Here is a 19006-nt window from a genome sequence, read left to right as displayed (position 1 = left end):
TATTTTGGGTTTACAGGCCCGACACTCAAACTCATGTACTCTGTTAGATGCTCCATGGTCTTAGCGTGGGATGTGGGCTAGAGATTCTTTTTTATCTTAACGTTGATTGGTTTTCATAAATCGATTATGGATTTGGTTGGCGACTATTTCGCATTTTTATCATTAATAACGTTGTTGGACTTGCACTTATTTTCTTTAGTGCTTTTATAAATGATTAAGAGTATGATATATGGTTCGCCTGGCGGGTAGTGTTTGCTGGGTGCCAATCACGTCTAGCGGGTATTTTGGGACGTGACAAAGTTGGTATCAGAGCTTAGGCTTTAAGTCCCGGGTCCATGGAGCAGTGTTTAGTAGAGTCTTGTTCATGGGTATGTAGGCGCCCATACTTATGAACTTGAGGCTCTTGGACATCTAGGAATTTTCCTTCTTTCATTCCTTGTTCGTGCGTGAGATGAATCAAGTTTAACCTTGTAATATTTATTTCGCGGATGGCTAAGAAACGCGCGTCTTCATCTGCGCTAAACGTGGTCTTTGACGGAGCTACCCGCGGTGGTAGACAAGCTAGTGCTCGTCAGACTAGAGCTCAGACTAGGACTCAGGCCACTCCTCAGCCTGAAGTTGTGAATGGGGGTCAGCCCCGAGTTGCGTCAGAGCAAGTGCGAGGAACAAGTGGTTCAGAACACTCCACGGCAGTGCTTTGTGCCCCTACTATTGCTATGCCCGCGGATGTGGTGACCGGTTATTGAATGTGTTGGAGGCATTGGCGCCTAATCATGGTGGAATTCCGAGTCCTCAGGCTACTTCACAAGCACAAGCTCAAGTTCAGTTGAATGTTGCAGCTAATCAGACACCTCAATTGGCCCCTCAACAGGTTGTCCAGTCTGCAGGGCAATCTAAGGAGTTTAAGAATTTCATGGATCTTAAGCCACCAGAGTTTGATGCTTCACCAACTTCTATTGAACCTCAGAAGTTCATTGATCGTTGTGAAAAGATATTGACTACGTTGGGGGTGAAGGAGACTCGGGGTGTGGAATTTGCCACTTTCTTATTCTCGGGGTCCGCGAGTCTTGGTGGATTTCGATTCGAGAGAGGTAGACAAGCGAGGGTTACCACCTATTACTTGGTCGAAATTTTTAGCAATGTTTTTAAGGACGGGTTTATTCCATTAAGCAAGCAAGATGACATGAGACGTCGGTTCAATAATGCAACGGGGAACTATGACCGTTACGAATATGAGGCCAAGTTTACGATTTATCCGGTATGTACCTTATTTGGTAGAGGATCCGAGAGAGAAGGTGAGACGATTTGTGGATGGACTTGAGCATCGCTATCGTGGTCCTGTGGTACGAGATGTGCGATATGGTACCTATTCAGATGTAGTTGACACTGCTCTCCGTTACGAGTCCTATCTAGAAATGGACAAAGTTGAGCGTGAAAGCAAAAAGTCACGTAACACGGGTGGGTTTAGTGGTGCTCCATCTGGGGGCAAGAGTGGTTTTTATCGTGGGCAGTCCAGATCTACTCAGTCAGAATCAGTGGTGCAGTCTTCTAGTGGTTATTCAGCTAGACAGGGCCAGCAGCAGATGCAGAGGAAGGGTAATAGCTCATATCGGTCGGGTTATCATCCGAGGTGTTCTAGCGTGGTAGAAATCACGGTGGTCGTTGCTTTGGGGCGGATGGGGCTTGTTTTACTTGTGGTGAAAAGGGGCATATTGCTAAATGCGTCCTAAAGGAAATTCTGGGTGCTAGTCGAGCTACTACACAACCGCAGGGAACTACTACAGCTACACGGGGGTCGGATTCGGCCCGGTAGGACCGCTCGCGGGGTGCTCGTGGACAAGGACGACAGGGTGCACAGGTTGCTCAGGGAGGGGGAGGACCGCCGAGATTCTTTGCTATGACCAGACAGGATGTCGAGGCATCTAATGCAGTAGTCACAGGTATTATTACTATTGGTTCTCATGGTGCATATGCTCTTATTGATCCTGGTTCTACGTATTCGTATGTATCTCCTTCTTTTGCTATATTCTTAGAACGGGGAGTTGAGTCTATTAATGTGCCATATGTGGTAGAAACCCCAGTGGGGGAGAGTATATTAGTGGATAGAGTTTATAGAGATTGTGTGATATCCGTTCAGGGCAGGGACACCGTAGTTGATCTATGTGTGTTACCGATGTCCGCTTTCGATGTGATTATGGGCATGGATTGGTTGGCATCATGTTATGCATCGGTTGATTGCTATGCTAAGCTTATACGTTTTAATTTTCCTGGAGAACCTTTAGTGTGGAAAGGCATGACTCACTGTGACTCAAGGAAAAATAATATCTTATGTAAAGGCACGCCGAATGATTAATCATGGGTGTTTGGGTTTTATTGCCACCGTTCATGATACTCGAGCGGAGAATATTACTATTGATAGTGTTCCTGTTGTTCGCGAATTTGCGGATGTTTTTCCTGAAGATTTACCGGCCTACCTCCGATGAGAGAAATCGAGTTCAGCATTGATTTAGTTCCAGGGACTCAGCCTATCTCTATTCCTCCATATCGTATGGCTCCAGCTGAGTTGAGAGAACTGAAGGCTCAACTCCAAGAGCTACTTGATAAGGGGTTCATTAGGCCTAGTGTATCGCCTTGGGGTGCACCTGTGTTATTTGTGAAGAAGAAAGATGGCACGATGAGAATGTGCATTGACTACGAACAGGCGAACAAGGCGACTATCAAGAATAAGTATCCATTGCCTCGTATTGATGATTTGTTTGATCAGCTACAGGGTGCTACTCATTTTTCCAAAATCGACTTGAGATCAGGTTATCATCAGCTGAGAATCAAGACTGAGGACATCTCCAAGACAGCTTTTCGGACAAGATATGGGCACTTCGAATTTTTGGTGATGTCATTCGGGCTGACTAATGCCCCCGCAGCATTTATGGACCTCATGAACAGGGTATTCAAGCCATACTTAGACCATTTTGTGATTGTGTTCATTGATGATATTTTGGTCTACTCTCGGAGTGAGGCTGAGCATGGACAACACTTGAGAATTGTGCTACAGACACTTAAGGAACAAAAGCTTTATGCCAAGTTCTCAAAATGTGAGTTCTGGTTGAGCACAGTTTCCTTTTTAGGACACGTGGTGTCCCGAGATGGGATTCAAGTTGATCCAAAGAAAATTGAAGCAGTTCGAGATTGGCCTCAACCTACTACTCCCACGAGATACGCGGTTTCATGGGACTAGTGGATATTACGAAGGTTTGTGGAGGGTTTCTCGAAGATAGGCTTGCTCCATTGACACGTTTAACTCGGAAAATGTGTGGTATTCCGGTGGTCGGATGAATGTTCGAAAAGCTTTCGAAATTAAAGGCTTGCATTGACTACGGCTCCGATTTTGACCTTACCTGCGATGAGGGTGGTTTCACCATTTATTGTGATGCATCTCGAGTCGGGTTGGGTTGTGTCTTGATGCGAGAATGGTAAAGTGGTAGCTTATGCGTCTCGACGACTAAAGAAACATGAGAAGAATTATCCAACTCATGATTTAGAATTGGCGCAGATTGTATTTGCACTCAAGATGCGGCGTCACTATCTTTATGGTGAGCCGTGTGAAATCTATCTTGATCACAAGAGTTTGCAATACATATTCAAGCAAAGAGATCTGAATTTGAGACGACGGTGGTTAGAGTTACTTAAAGATTATGATCTTACTATTTTGTATCATCTGGTAAGGCGAATGTGGTGGCGGACGCCTTGAGTAGAAAGTCTATGGGCGGCTTGGCCGATTTACTGCGAAGAACGACCTATGGCTAAGGATATTCGGGCATTAGCCAACCGCGGAGTTCGGATTGATCATACGATGCGGGGCGGGTTACTTGCGGTTATGGTGGCACAATCGTCCTTAGTGGGGCGGTCAAGGCTTGCCAATATGAAGATCCCGTCTTGCTAGACTGAGAGATCGAGTGCAAAATGGGGGCGTTAAGTCATTCTCTATTGATGGCGAAGGCGTGTTACGTTGTCATGGTAGGCTTGTGTATTCCTATGGTGGGTGATGTGAAGCAACTAATCCTTGAAGAGGCTCGTAGCTCGCGATACTCCATCCACCCGGTGCTACGAAGATGTACCAAGACTTGCGTGGATTATATTGGTGGAAAGGTATGAAGGTGATATTTTGAAACATGTGACAAGTTGCTTAAATTGTCAGCAGGTCAAATATGAACATCAAAAACCCGGCGGAGTAATGCAAAACTTGATTATCCCAGAGTGGAAGTGGGAAAGGATTACGATGGATTTCGTAGTTGGTTTGCCGAATACTTTCAAGAAACATGACTCAGTCTGGGTGATTGTGGATAGACTCACCAAATCTGCTCATTTTATACCAGTTCGGGTTACTCATACCGCAGAGCAGTTAGCAAATATTTACCTCCGTGAGATAGTACGACTTCATGGTGTGCCTATTTCTATAATATCTGATCGAGGTGCACAATTTACTGCTGAGTTTTGGAAGTCTTTTCAGAAGTCGTTGGGTTCACAGGTCGAGTTGAGTACAACTTTTCATCCACAAACTGATGGACAGTCCGAGCGAGTTATTCAGATTTTAGAGGACATGCTTAGAGCTTGCGCGATTGATTTTGGTGGCCATTGGGACGATCAGTTGCCTTTGGCAGAGTTTGCTTATAATAACAGCTACCAATCGAGTATACAGATGGCGCCGTTTGAGGCTCTTTATGGTCGAGGTGTCGTTCACCTGTTGGATGGTTCGAACCGGGCGAAGCACAACTATTAGGTCCAGATTTGGTTCAGCAAGCCTTGGAAAAAGTTGCATTGATACGAGAACGGCTTCGGACAGCACAAAGCAGACAAAAGTCCTATGCAGATAAGAAAGTACGTGATATGGAGTTCATGAAGGGGGAAAAAGTCTTTCTAAAAGTATCCCCTATGAAAGGAGTTATGAGATTCGGTCGGAAAGGCAAGTTAAGTCCTAGGTACATTGGTCCTTATGAGATTTTGGATCGAATTGGGTTGGTGGCATATAGACTTGCTTTACCTCCGAGATTGTCTCTTGTTCATCTGTATTTCACGTGTCTATGCTAAGACGATATGTTGGTGATGATAGCCATAAGATTCAACCAGAGGATGTGGAGCTCGATGAAAATTTGACTTATGAAGAGGGTTCGATATCTATTCTTGATAGGCAAGTGCGACAATTGAGGTCGAAGAAGGTAGCTTCAGTCAAAGTGTTGTGGCGTAATCATCCAACCGAGGAGGCTACTTGGGAGTCTGAGACGGATATGCGAGATAAATATCCTCATTTATTTGACGCGACAGGTATGATCTAGATCCGTTCGAGGACGAACGTCATTTTAAGTGGTGGAGAATGTAATAGCCCATATTTTTTTTTTCTCTAGGCTTAGTTGGTAATTTAAATAAAAGAAGGAAATAAAAAAAAAATATATATATATATAAAAGAAGAATTAAGTGGGCCAAAATAAAAGCCCAAAAGGAAAAAGGAAAAAAAAAGGGGGGGGGGGGGGGGAAAGAGATGTGGGCCAAGCCCACAAAAAAAGAAGAAAAAGAAAATAAAGAGAAAAAAAAAAAAAAAGGAGAAAACGAGAAAAACGAGAAACGAAGAAGGAAAAACAAGGAAAAAAAAAAAAAAAGAAAGGGAGAAAAAGAAAGAAAAAGAGGGAGAAAAATAAGGATTTTCAACCCAAATCATCAAGGTAATGACTCTAGTCTTTTATTTAAGTTTATTACATAATTATGGGTGAATTTTATGGTGAAAACATGGGGATATTTTGAGGAATTGAGAAAGTTTAGCTCTAGGGTTCTTCAACTAAAATCATTGATTTGAAAGGGCAAATAGTGTCGGATTTTAGACTTCTATATATCGTTGGAATCCTCTCGTTAAGGCCTTTCCGAAAACATAAGTCTTGTCGGGTTTTGAACACATTGACCGGAGGGCGTTTCCGTCCTTTAAAATTTGACTTTAACCGTTTAAGCCTCTAGAAATATAGAAGTGGTTTACCCTAAGGGTTTTGACCATTCTAAATCCGTTTTTGTGTAGTTTGAGGCAATCGGAGACTCGAGAACGCGTTTTGATTTATTGGAAGTGTGCTTGAATTGTGAATTTGAGGTAAGTGAGACTTTAAGCTTTGGGTACTTGCTTTTCAAAACCCGTTTTAAAAATATGTTTTCTCTGCTGGTCCATGTGTTGGGGCGAGCGTGTGCTTAGCGAGAATCGGTGGTCCTTAAGGCTAACCGCATATATTTTATTTTCAAATAATTCAAAACTCTCTTTATAAATTATTTTGTGATGTGATATAGCTGTGAGCCATGATATTGGGGCATTGTGTATGCTTCCCTTAGCATTGTGTATGCTTCTTGATTATATTGGGGCATTGTGTATGCTTCCCTTAGCATTGTGTATGCTTCTTGATGATATTGGGGCATTGTGTATGCTTCCCTTAGCATTGTGTATGCTTCCTGACATATTTGGCACATTGTGTATGTTGCGAGTGGATTCATAGTGTTGACTAATTCTTTAATTGCCACTTATGACGGTTCGTAGTGTAAATTGTGTTGAGATATATAATATATTTGATAAACGAGTGGTTTGGACCTTGGTTGCTATTAGATAATGATATATTCATGTGCATAATATTTTTGTGCTTGTTGTGTGTTTGTATTTTCTAACACTTGTTCCGGGGGTATTTGAAGTGGCGGGTCGAGGATCTTACTGGGTTATATTTATGTATAACTCACTCCTTACCTGCATGTCCATGCGAATCTTGTCGTTGAGAACGAGGCTTGGTAATTGAAGATTTCGTGAGTGGATTACATTCTTTGAGGTGAGCCACCGCATTGTTCGTGGAGGCGACCATTTCGGCTTTATCTAGTTTATTTCTAGTTATTTCTTTTATTTTGGGTTTACATGCCCGACACTCAAACTCATGTAACTCGTTAGATGCTCCATGGTCTTAGCGTGGGATGTGGGCTAGAGATTCTTTTTATCTTAACGTTGATTGGTTTTCATAAATCGATTATGGATTTGGTTGGCGACTATTTCGCATTTTTATCATTAATAACGTTGTTGGACTTGCACTTATTTTCTTTTCGTGCTTTTATAAATGATTAAGAGTATGATATATGGTTCGCCGGCGGGTAGTGTTCTTTGGTGCCAATCACGTCTAGCGGGTATTTTGAATCTTTCAGTCGGCTTTCTCATTCTTAAGATGCATGAACCTTCATTTTATCAGTTTAAATTTTCTGCTTATAAGTCTTGACGTCATAAAAAAATTTAAATGCTGACTTTGTTCTTGTATTCCTTCTCAAAGTCAAAATAAGCAGGTCTATTCTTTCTTGCCAAACACTAGACCTTTGACAAACCTTGATTGCATTAAAGTATTAAGTTCAGGGGCAAACCTCAGGAAAATTAGATTACGCCTGTGGAAAATTAGTATTGAACTTAGGTACTAATAACTCATCCGCAACTAAATCAAATCACGTAATTTAACCTTAGCAGTTATAGATAGAATGAAAATACATATGAATTAATCATGGTTAAGTGCTAAATGTACGTGTCTATAATAGACACATATGGTGTATCTATTGAGTTAATGGTCAAACACTCACTTTGAAGTATCACTTTTTTCGCGAGTTTCACACCCCAATTATCAGCGTTTTCATTTTTCTACCTGAATTATTACCATTTATGTAGTAAAACATACCCCAAAGCTGATTATGCCAACTATCAGTTGTTCCATTTTCCTATCTGAACTATCACCATCTACTCAACTAAGTGAGTCTTAATACATAGATGATGATAGTTTAAGTAGGAAAAAAAGAGTAATGATAGTTGGGGTGTGAAACTCGAGAAAAACTGAAGTTCATATGTGTTTTTGACCATTATCTCTTATTAATTTGATGTACGCACTAAAGGCGGATAAGTTTTTACTTTGAATTTGGAGCAGCAACATAAGTCCCATTGAGGCGAACGATAAGTTTAAGAAGAGAATTTTTTTCTTCTTCAAGATTTGAGATTTTCGAATTTGAACAAAAAGGAGGAAGAAGGGATTTGTGGGAAGATATATGAAGAGAGAGAGAGAGAGAGTTGTATACGATCTATGGATTTTGTTGGTTTATGGGAGGTGATAATGAAAGAGGATATACCATTAAAGGATGGCACATTGTTTGGAGAAAAATGATTTAAAAATAATAGTTGTTATGTTGTTATTAAGAAAATAAGGGGTCGATTGGTACGGACTAAGGTGGGATAAAATAATCTCATCTGGGAGATGGAATAAAATAATCCCAAGGTTAGTGGGATAAGGTGGGACATCCCACTATTAAGTTTGGACTTCATTTTATACCCTGTTTGGTAGAACATATAAATTAATCTCAGGATAAATTTATATCTTCTACCAAACGTGGTACACAATTAATCCCAAAATTAGTGATGGGATATCCCAGCTTATACCGTGCACCAAACGACCCCTCAGTGTAAAATAAAAATAAAAATAGTGACATATAGATTGAGACGGGAAATATTATAAAAATAAAAATAAAGCTTATTATCGCTATTCTTCGAGCGCATATAAGGTAAATTTAAGCCTTCAGTGTGATAGTGTGCATAAGGTAGATTTTGCTTCAGTATGATAGTGTGCATAAGGTAAAATTTTACATAGCCCATAATTCACATAGAAGAGATTATACTAGGCAAGCTCCGTGCAACAAGCTCGATCTTAAAAATATGTTGGGAGTTTCCAACCTAAGACTCACCATTTGAAAAATCACTTGTTCAACTAATTTGCTACCATTGTGAGGTAGGCTTATTTATATATATCATAAGTTAAAAAATTATTTTAGATTTTGTATTCAGTCAAATAGTATCATATACAGTTGAATGGAGAGAGTAATAACATTATCTACTTCTAATGTTCGATAATTGTGAGTTCTGCAACTCCCACCAGCACAAGTATCGCAAAATTCTATTCACTAAGATTTGGATAGATGAGAAGAAACTATAGTCTTTTTTATCTTTGCTGAAAATTGAACATGGCACCACATGATTGTCAACCCACTTCCTTAACTACTAGATCAATACCTTAAGTGCATCTTATTGTTAAATAATATACAACAAGATACCCAGTAAAATCTCACAAAGTGGGTCTGAAAAGATATAGTGTACGCAAATCGTATCCCTATCTTGGGAGATAGAAAAACTATTTTCGGTAGAAGCACGACACAAGAACAAGCAATCTAAAGCAGTATATATAAAGAAGAATCCATGGCAAATGTATTATGAAAAATATGATAAAGCTGGCTAAAAATGGAACCACAACTATCACAAAATAATATGATACTGTAAGTACAAGAAATAACATACAATACAAGTAACCGCTCAAAATTATTGTTACAATAGCCCAAAATTTGTTAGATAAATCTTTCTATAAAATACCCATTTTCATAAATTCAAATAATTAGAACTGCTTAAGAGCCATACTTTTCAAATATTAATAACCATTTTTGGAATTTTCTTATTTGGTTTGTTAAGGTAGAGGAAATTTCATGGGAAAAAGAAAGGAAATGCTACTCCAAGATGTGAAGTGCGCGTGGGTGTCACTGCTGTGTTGAAATGCGTGCCCAGAAAGTTCATAGTCTTTGGAGGTGACTAGTAAATTGTTTTTTTCTTTTTTTTTTTTTAATTACAAAGGGGTAGGGAATTACAATGTGAATGTTTGAGCCCTCACCAATAAAGTGAAATTCGAATCCCTACTTTCCTTGAGCCATTTTCTCAATTACGTGGTCAAGATATAGAGTCGAAAATATAATCTTATTGCTCTGTTTATATTTATTCACAACTTCGCTACTTTATCAGGGATTCAGGTGGTCGTGTTTATCCTTTACGATTATGTTAAGTTATATGCTTAACTTTTGCATATCTGTCGTGAAGATTTACATAGTCGATCTCAACTTGTAATTTGAAACTGAAACTTGTTGTAAATGCTGAACTTTTTTTTGTCTTGATGATATATAATTTGAATTCTATAACATTTTGCTTATATTCCCCATTAAGTTAACGACAATGTAAAATATATTTAATAAATTACTAACATGTGCAAAATATTCTTTAGTTGTTTCTTGTGATAAAATACCTAAACTGAATATACAGCCACTCACACAGATGATAATAAGGCAAATTTTCAAACGGACTCAACAACTATTGTACAAACTAAATTATTAAGTTATGACCCCAAAATTTAAGTCTAGTGGTAAGAGCACAATGCATATATCTATCAAATACACTCAACGAGTTTGAACATCTAGTAATTAGAGAGCAGCATGATGTGTGTGTTGAATGTACGACATGGGTTTGAATCCTAACACCAATATAAGCCTGATATTTAAGTGAAAATGATAGAAAGACTAACCTAGAGCCTGTTTGGATGGACTTAAAAAACGAACTTATAAAAACATTTTTCGGCTTATAAAACTTTTAGATAAGTTAAGCAAACAAACCCAATTAATTTTTTGAAACATTTTAAGCGTAAAATGAGCTTTAAAGTTCTGGCAAATTAAACACTTTCAAAAAAAACAAAACAGATATAAGCATCCTTATAAGCCAATCCAGGGGCTCCTATTACCTACCCAAGCTTCAAGTGATCACAGTACGTATATGCTCTACTTGATATACTTTGATGAAATGCATGTAAATGGAAAGTTTTACAAGTGGAAAAAGAACAAAAGAATTAGAGTTCAATAAAGTAAAAAAATATTGAAAATTAAAAAGAACAAAAGAATTGGAGTTCAATAAAGTAAAAAGGGAAAAGGGTCAAAAAACCCCTTTACTTTGGAAAAAAGGCTAAAAATATCCTCCGAACTTATTTTGGGTCAAAAATACCCCTCCCGTCCTTAAAGTTTTCAAATATGTCCCTGCCTTGACGGAAATTATCCGTCAAAATAACCCGAAATCATTTTTTTAAACCCGCTCCATCATTTAAACCCGATCTAACTAAATAATAACCAATAAGATCCCCTTATTTCCCAATTCCCTCAAACTTCATACGTATGTATTGGGGGAATAAGGGGATTTTATGAGTTATTATTTAGTTGGGTCGGGTTTAAATGATGAAGCAGGGTTTAAAAATAATTTCGGGTTATTTTGGCCAATAACTTACGTCAAGGCAGGGGTATATTTGAAAACTTTAAGAACGGGAGAGTATAATACCAAATTCGTGGGATTGAGGAGTATTACACGCACGTGGCACGTCAGCTCCATGTCAACAATTCATTAAAAATTTAAATTTTCACTCTTTTTTTGCTTCACACCTTTTTTTACACTAATTAACTCCTAAAAAAACTGCACACCACTCTTCCTCGAACTTGAAAAAATAAACCTAAAATGAAAAATAAAAAATTAAGAAAAACATAATTAAGTATAGCTAATTGTATATCATTCAATCAAAGAAACAGAGAATGGAATGGAGGCGCTGGGGTGACAGGTCGATCGGAGATGGCGCCGCAACAAAGAGAGAGAAAGGATAGAAAAGAGTAAAAAAGAGAAAAGGAAAAATGGAAAAAAAGAAAAAGAAAACCTAAAATGAAAAATAAAAAAATTAAGAAAAACACAATTAAGTATAGCTAATTGTATAACATCCAATTAAAAGATGACATGTGTACAATTTGGACCATGTTTATAGTTTTTTTCGTTCTCACGGGTTTCTCAAAAATTAATACTAATATTTTCTTTGCCACGTCGGCTATTAAGGGGTATTAATTTCACTTCACACTAGAATAGGGAGTATTTAAATGCCTGTAAAATTAAATTGCTAAAGTGAGTTTTAGAGACAAGCTTAGGGATGATTTTATGTATTTTCTCTTTTTCGTATATACTACATACTATCCAAATTAATATCCTTGTCCATAAGATAATAATAAGAAGCCTTCTTATGCTTTATATACCATATGACTAACAATAAAAAGGCACAGCCAAATTATTCCAACATGATAGAGATGATGCTAATAGAAATATGGAAGAGATTTAGGTAACTTAATTGATCTATCAGACCCTAAAGAAAGGGTAACTACCTATTTGGAAACTAAAACTACTCATTTGTTTTTCAAGCGAAACTCCATGCCACTTTAATACAAGGGCTGGTGTCCATCATTGAAAGTGGCGTCTCTGTTTGAGCATATTGGAGAAAGAGGAATTGCTTTTCTGATGCCCCAGAAATAAGGCATCTAGCTCCATGTATATAGCCTTCACGCCTTCGATTCGACAGTCCTCATTCTCCCACTTGGCAAGTTGATATTGTGAACAACAGAGTAAAGGATACTCCCAAAAACTGTCTAAATTATTCTTAAGAACATGAGTTCACCTGCTTAAAACTACTAGACTACCAATAGCATAATTGATGGGGCAAGAAAACCTACTAATAGAAGGAAAAGCGTCATACTAGTAGGTTTTGGATCGAATCGAGCAATAAGTGAAGGAACTTTACCAATCTCTATGGTATCAAAACTAACATATCATGCCTTTTCTTTTCCGATGTTTAATCTATTACTGCACATATACAAATACTACAACTACCTAATACAACAACAATGTTCAACTTCCTCTTGTTTTTGACAAGAAAAGAGCTTATCAACATACAGCATCTTACCATTATTTTTTCGTATCCAAGATTTACTTCGATAAGGATAAGCCTTCAAGTTGTCCCCCAACCACCAAACAATCCCCACTGCTCCCTGTTTGAGTCCCAAATGCTATGTAACATGAAATAACATATGTACTGAATAATTCTATTTTATTCAATGTTCTTTGAAAGAACATATTTACTGAGTAAATCTACTCACCAAGATTTAGACAAATGAAATAAAATTAACGTTTTTTAAATCTTTGCCCGAATTTGAATCCTGCTACAATTGTATGTAGTCGTCCATCTATTGTCCTGTCTTGAATTTTTGTTCTTAAACATAATATGAAAAATTGAGTCGAACAAATGTTCTCTCCTGAATTTGCTGTTATATAAATGTTTTAACTTGGTCAATTTTAAGCTGATTGGAGTAATGGCTGAGAGCCCCACATCAATTCAATGTCTTTTAAGTAAGTTCACTTCCAAAGTAAAGTAACTGTCCAGCAACTTTACAATAACACCAGATTAACCCTACTCCTCAATGTTGAGATTCAAAGAATCGACCGCTTCTCGTTTGGATCACTTTAGCTTTGTTGTTTGAAGCGCACACTTCTCTGAAATAGCTTCAGCCATGAAGAGATAATCACACAGTTCGCATTGCTAATACTAAGTGAAACTTACACGGAATAGACCAACCATGGTCTATGTTGCTCGGACCATCTAAAAAGCTTAGCTTCAACTTTTTTGAGTGTTTGGCTGGCCAGCTTATAAGCTATGTTGTGCTTAAAATAAGCCAGAAAAAAAAAGTTGTGGTAGCCCAACTTACTTTTTTGGCTTATAAGCTGTTTTCGCTTATAAGCTGGTTTTTTTAAACTAAGCCAAACAGACTCTAATTTGAGTTAGAGCCCGTTTGGATGGACTTATGACTTTTGACTTATAAGCCAAAAGTCATAAGTTATGGCTTATTTTTATTGTTTTGGCTTAAAAACAAGTTCTTAAAAGCATTTTTTTGTTTTACCCAAACACTCCAAACACCTAAAATAAGCCAATACAAATAGGCTGTTAATTTGTTTGCACACCAACAATTACAAATATGGAGGAGGGTGGCATTTTTATATTACTGTTCCAATATTCTGACAGACGAATACTGTTACGGAAATATGAATCTGTCAGTCGGCTTTCTCATTCTTAAGATGAACCTTCATTTTATTAGTTTAAATTTTCTGCTTCTAAATCTTGACGTCATAAAAAAATTTAAGTGCTGACTTTGTTCTTGTATTCCTTCTCAAAGTCAAAATAAGCAGGTCTATTCTTTCTTGCCAAACACTAGACCTTTGACAAACTATCAAAATAAGCAAGTCTATTCTTTCTTGCCAAACACTAGACCTTTGACAAACCTTGATTGCATTAAAGTATTAAGTTCATGAGGGGCAAACCTCCGGAAAATTAGATTACGCCTGTGGAAAATTAGTATTGAACTTAGGTACTAATAACTTATCCGCAACTAAATCAAATCACGTAATTTAACCTTAGCAGTTATAGATAGAATGAAAATACATATTAACTAATCATGGTTAAGTGCTAAATGTACGTGTCTACAATAGACACATAGGTGTATCTATTGAGTTAATGGTCAAACACTCACTTTGAAGTATCACTTTTTTCGAGAGTTTTCACACCCCAATTATCAGCGTTTTCATTTTTTTACCTGAATTATCAACATTTATGTAGTAAAACATACCCAAAGCTGATTATGCCAACTATCAGTTGTTCCATTTTTCTATCTGAACTATCACCATCTACTCAGCTAAGTGAGTCTTAATACATAGATGATGATAGTTTAGGTAGGAAAATGAAACAACTGATAGTTGGGGTGTGAAACTCGAGAAAAACTGAAGTTCATATGTGTTTTTGACCATTATTGCTTATTAATTTGATGTACACACTAAAGGCGGGTAAGTTTTTACTTTGAATTTGGAGCAGCAACATAAGTCCCACTGAGGCGAACGATAAGTTTAATCGCAACGGATTATGCACCATTAATCAAACTTAGGATATAAAATCAACAACTAAGTAAAGCTACAACTTTATGCACCATTAATCAAACTTAGGATATAAAATCAACAACTAAGTAAAGCTACAAATCTATACGTACCCAGTATGGGAACCTAATAACCTTAAACCACATTAATACCCAGGGCCACAGTGATTATATATCTAATTATTGACTTGGAACAATAGCTATGGGTTTGAGAGATTTTTCTATCTATAAATAGTAGGAGAATTAACCTTCGTTATTCACAACAAGCTTAAAATTTATAGCAAAAAAAAAAAAAAAGAAAAGAAAAGAAAAGAAAAGAATGAAAAAAATGGGAACCACAAGCGTTGTTGTGCTCGTCGTAATTGGCATTTTGCTTAGCATTACCACAGTGGCATTTGCTGCTGAAGGGACAGCCACCTATTATACTGCTCCTTATGTTCGTAAGTATAATCTAATTTTATGCCTTAGTATCTTATCCAAAGCAATTGAAATTAGAATTATTCGTCTAATTATCAGAATATCAATTTTTTGCGAGTTTCACACTCTAATTATCAGTTGTTTTCTTTTCCTACCTAAACTAACACCATCTATGTCTTAAAACACATCTCGAATCTGATTAGGCCAACTATCAGATGTTCTCTTCTCCTAACTGAATGAAAGAGGCTCAACTGATAGTTTGGGTGTGAAACTCGCAAAGCTAAAGTGATAGTTTAGATATGTATTTGACCATTATCTCTTGAAATTAATGTTTTGTGTTGAATTGCTTAACCTTCTTATCTAAGAGCGGAAGCTGGTATAAGAGAGAGAGCTTCAACTCTCCCCTAAACGTGTGGCTTGATTCTTTTTAATGAGTCAATAACTTGATTTTTTTTACATGGAATGAGCAAGCGAAACTTAAGAGCTATGACCTCTTAGCATGCTCTGATACCATGTTAAATTTTATAAGTAACTATTTGATCTAAAAGTTTAAACTGTTAAAAAATACGCAACTTTAGTTATTTAATTATGCCATCAACATTACTTCTAATTAATACGTGAGACTATCATACCATCATTAATTAATGACTTAGTACATAAATCAACACACTAACTTATACAATCTTTCAAAGGCGGTCTCCCTACTAGGTCTTTTTCCAAGTAAACACCTCTACATGAAGGTATAAACATGTATAATAAACGCATCTCTAATTGTTAGAAAGAAGAGAAGAATAAAAGAGAAATTAAGGCTTTGAGGCGTGAAAGATCACTATCTTTCAAGAGTTATTGCCTGTATATTCTTTGGGGATTACAAGCAAATCTCTATCAGGATATAACAAAGCCTGAAATCGTACATGCAAATTGTATCGCTTCTTCAGGGATGAGTCCGTACTTATAGAAATTTAGAAGGAGACTATTTCTGACAAAGCGCTCCTTTTCTGAATAGAAGCAATGTTCTGTTTTATTTAAAATGTAAATATTAAATTAAAATTTTAAATAAACAAAAACCTGTTCAAAATAAATACGAAAATAAGACCTTTATATATAAACGCACATATCTTATAAATATGTAATTTTATTACATTAAATGGGCTTAGCTCTATATAGCCGATACAATGGCTACAGGTCATCGATGTGGGACTCCCACACATTACAAACTACTTTTACACTAACTGTTGACCATGGTGATTTTGAATGTAACCATAACCAAAATAAAGAATAAAAATAATATGGGCCGGGTCATATCTTTGGTGTAAATTATCTCCAAGGAAATGGTGAGATGGATAAGATTCCTTCATCCTTAACTAGAGGTTTCGCACGGATTCGAGCCTTGGATATGAAAAAAATCAACGCTTTCCTATGTAATGGACCGTACGAGATGTGAATATGGATTAGTAGGTGTTCCAATACGGATACCAGACACAAATAAGAAACCAAAAAAAAAAAAAAAAAAAAACTTTGATGTAAATTTAATCTTGTTTTTTTTTTTTTTTTTGCAGCCTCATCATGTTATGGATATCAAAACAATGGAGTGATGATTGCAGCAGCAAGTGATACAATCTGGGGAAATAGGGCAGCATGTGGAAGAATGTATAGAGTCACTTGCACTGGCCCTACAAATCAAGGCATTCTAAAACCTTGTACTGGAAAAAGTGTTGTAGTTAAAATTGTTGATTATTGTCCTCCTGGATGCCAAGGGACAATTGATCTTTCTCAAGAAGCTTTTACCCAAATTGCCAATCGTGATGCTGGCAAAATCAAGATTAATTACAATCAGTAAGTTACAGTACTTTCGTGGACCTTCACACAACTTTAGGTTTTATTGAAACAAAGTCTTAAAACTAATTTTTTTAAACTAGTAGTATCGATGAGAGACTACATTAATTACGGTGGATGGGTAAGTAGGAGGGAATTCTTGTGGTTAGACTAACTGGAAGGTTTAGCGAGATTCCTGATATATATGGTGAAGTGAAAGATCGTTCACTATAGTGGAAAGAAGAGTACAGGTGGAGCGAACGATGCGAGAGCAAAATAATCTCTAATAGTGGATTGTCTTCGCAGTCCCATTTCATCAACATAATCAGAAAAAATAGTTATTGTAAACGCATAAATGAAACATGAACGAGTATAGGTTTTTGGGAGATTCCACGTCGATCTAAACCCAATTACTTCGTTCACTGAAACTTTTGTTCAAATAGGGTAGGCTTGTAACGAAAAAATAACTCAATATCATATTTATATATCACATAAAATAAACTAGAAAGTACTAAACCCAGTCTTGAAAACACAAGAAATTAAATTGCCACTTTAACAATACAACGGGCCTTACTTAGTATCGATGAAACACTGCTTAAAAGGGATTTCTGTCTCATAGATAAAGCTAATTTATGTACATATTAAGATTGTAATTTATGTCTGATGAGCAGTTGTTAAGGAATGTCCGCATTTCTGTCTCATAGATAAAACTAATTTATGCGCATATTAGATTGTAATTTATGACTGATGAGCAACTGAAGTTTTGTGCAACGTAATTTTTAAAAAATTTAGATGAGGACAAGAGAGTTCAAAACCTTTCCTTCTGGTGTCCTATTTCTGCAATTTTCTCTTTTGGGGTGATTTAATTGCTATGCAAAATGAACTAATTTTTTTTGTTTTCAACCGTGATTGCAGGGTCTAAAGGTCAAGGCCGCCTTGATGTACTAGAATAAAACTTCTATGCACACTCTTGAATAAAACAACTTCCATGCGTGTAAACTACGAGTGATAAATAAAAGAAGCAATTACTGTCTTAACTCTTAACGCTTACTAACTTCATATGCACTGATGATGTAGAAATATTAATATTTTGTATCGCAAAATGTCATTAGGAAGAAACAAAGAGACATTCTCGAAATATTAATATTTTGTATCGCAAAATGTCATTAGGAAGAAACAAAAGAGACATTCTCCGTGATACTTAGGCAATGTACGGGATTTTTTTGGCTGCACCAAATAGTTTAATGACTTCCGTTATTTAGTGACTTTTTATTAAAAGAATTTTTTTTGACTCTAGTGTAATAAAAATAAAAATTGAAACAACATTTATAAAATGTAACATCTTATCTAATAGTCAAGAGAGTACATGATTTTTCTAACGAGTATACCGATCATATCATAAGATCTCGATATTAAAAAAAAGGGTATTCTAAAAAGTGAAAGTTCATAACATATAGCCATATCAAATCTATAAAATAATATAAACCAGGGTATTAGAACTGCCACGTGGCATCTCTCATTGATGAGGAAATAGATTTACCTATTTTCTCAGATTTTTGGAGTTTTCCTTCTATTTCTGAAAAGAAAAAACCAACACTCTTAAAATTAAAAAACAAAAACCAAAAAACTCCGAAGAGCCGCAATTGAAAAAACACAACTGCTCGGAATGGGTATCTTACCTGAATACATCTCACTAACTCATCTGATTTTTTTTTTTTTTTTTTTTAAATCACTGTAAGTTTGGTATTTCTTACTCTACCAATTTTAAGAATAAGCTTGCTTTCCCTTGATTTTTTTTCCCCTTTTCTTTATTTTGCATATACACTCTTTATTTTCCTCCTATTTTCGTTTTCTCCCCTTGACTTCTTGATTGGTTTTGCTGTTGTAGAATCTTTCTTATACTTTTCCTTATTGTGGCATTACTATTGATTCTTTGGATAGTTATGACTCCAAATTGAAGGTTGACGCAAAATAAATTTAGTCTTCTTTTTCCACTTAAGTCTTGGATAAGGATACCACAGAAGTAATGAGATATCGTAAACACATATAACTGTTTTCCTTACCTCTTTTTCCAAAAATAACTCTATCCTCTTTGTAGTCTTTT

General features: G+C 36.6%; 1 protein-coding gene across 1 annotated transcript; it reads left to right on the top strand.

Annotated features, from left to right (window-relative positions):
• Window positions 1–14883: 14883 nt before the first annotated feature.
• On the top strand, window positions 14884–17939 carry LOC132040578 (EG45-like domain containing protein). Its single transcript, XM_059431226.1, has 3 exons — window positions 14884–15110; window positions 16647–16923; window positions 17818–17939. The coding sequence occupies exons 1-3, from the start codon at window positions 14990–14992 to the stop codon at window positions 17822–17824; spliced, it is 405 nt and encodes a 134-aa protein (XP_059287209.1). The 5' UTR covers window positions 14884–14989; the 3' UTR covers window positions 17825–17939.
• The last annotated feature ends 1067 nt before the right edge of the window (window positions 17940–19006 follow it).

The sequence above is a fragment of the Lycium ferocissimum genome, chromosome 12 (genome assembly GCF_029784015.1).
Source record: "Lycium ferocissimum isolate CSIRO_LF1 chromosome 12, AGI_CSIRO_Lferr_CH_V1, whole genome shotgun sequence".
In the NCBI taxonomy this organism is placed as follows: Eukaryota; Viridiplantae; Streptophyta; class Magnoliopsida; order Solanales; family Solanaceae; genus Lycium; species Lycium ferocissimum.
The sequence above is the reverse complement of the archived record's forward strand: the minus strand, read 5'-3'. Positions and strand labels throughout refer to the sequence as shown.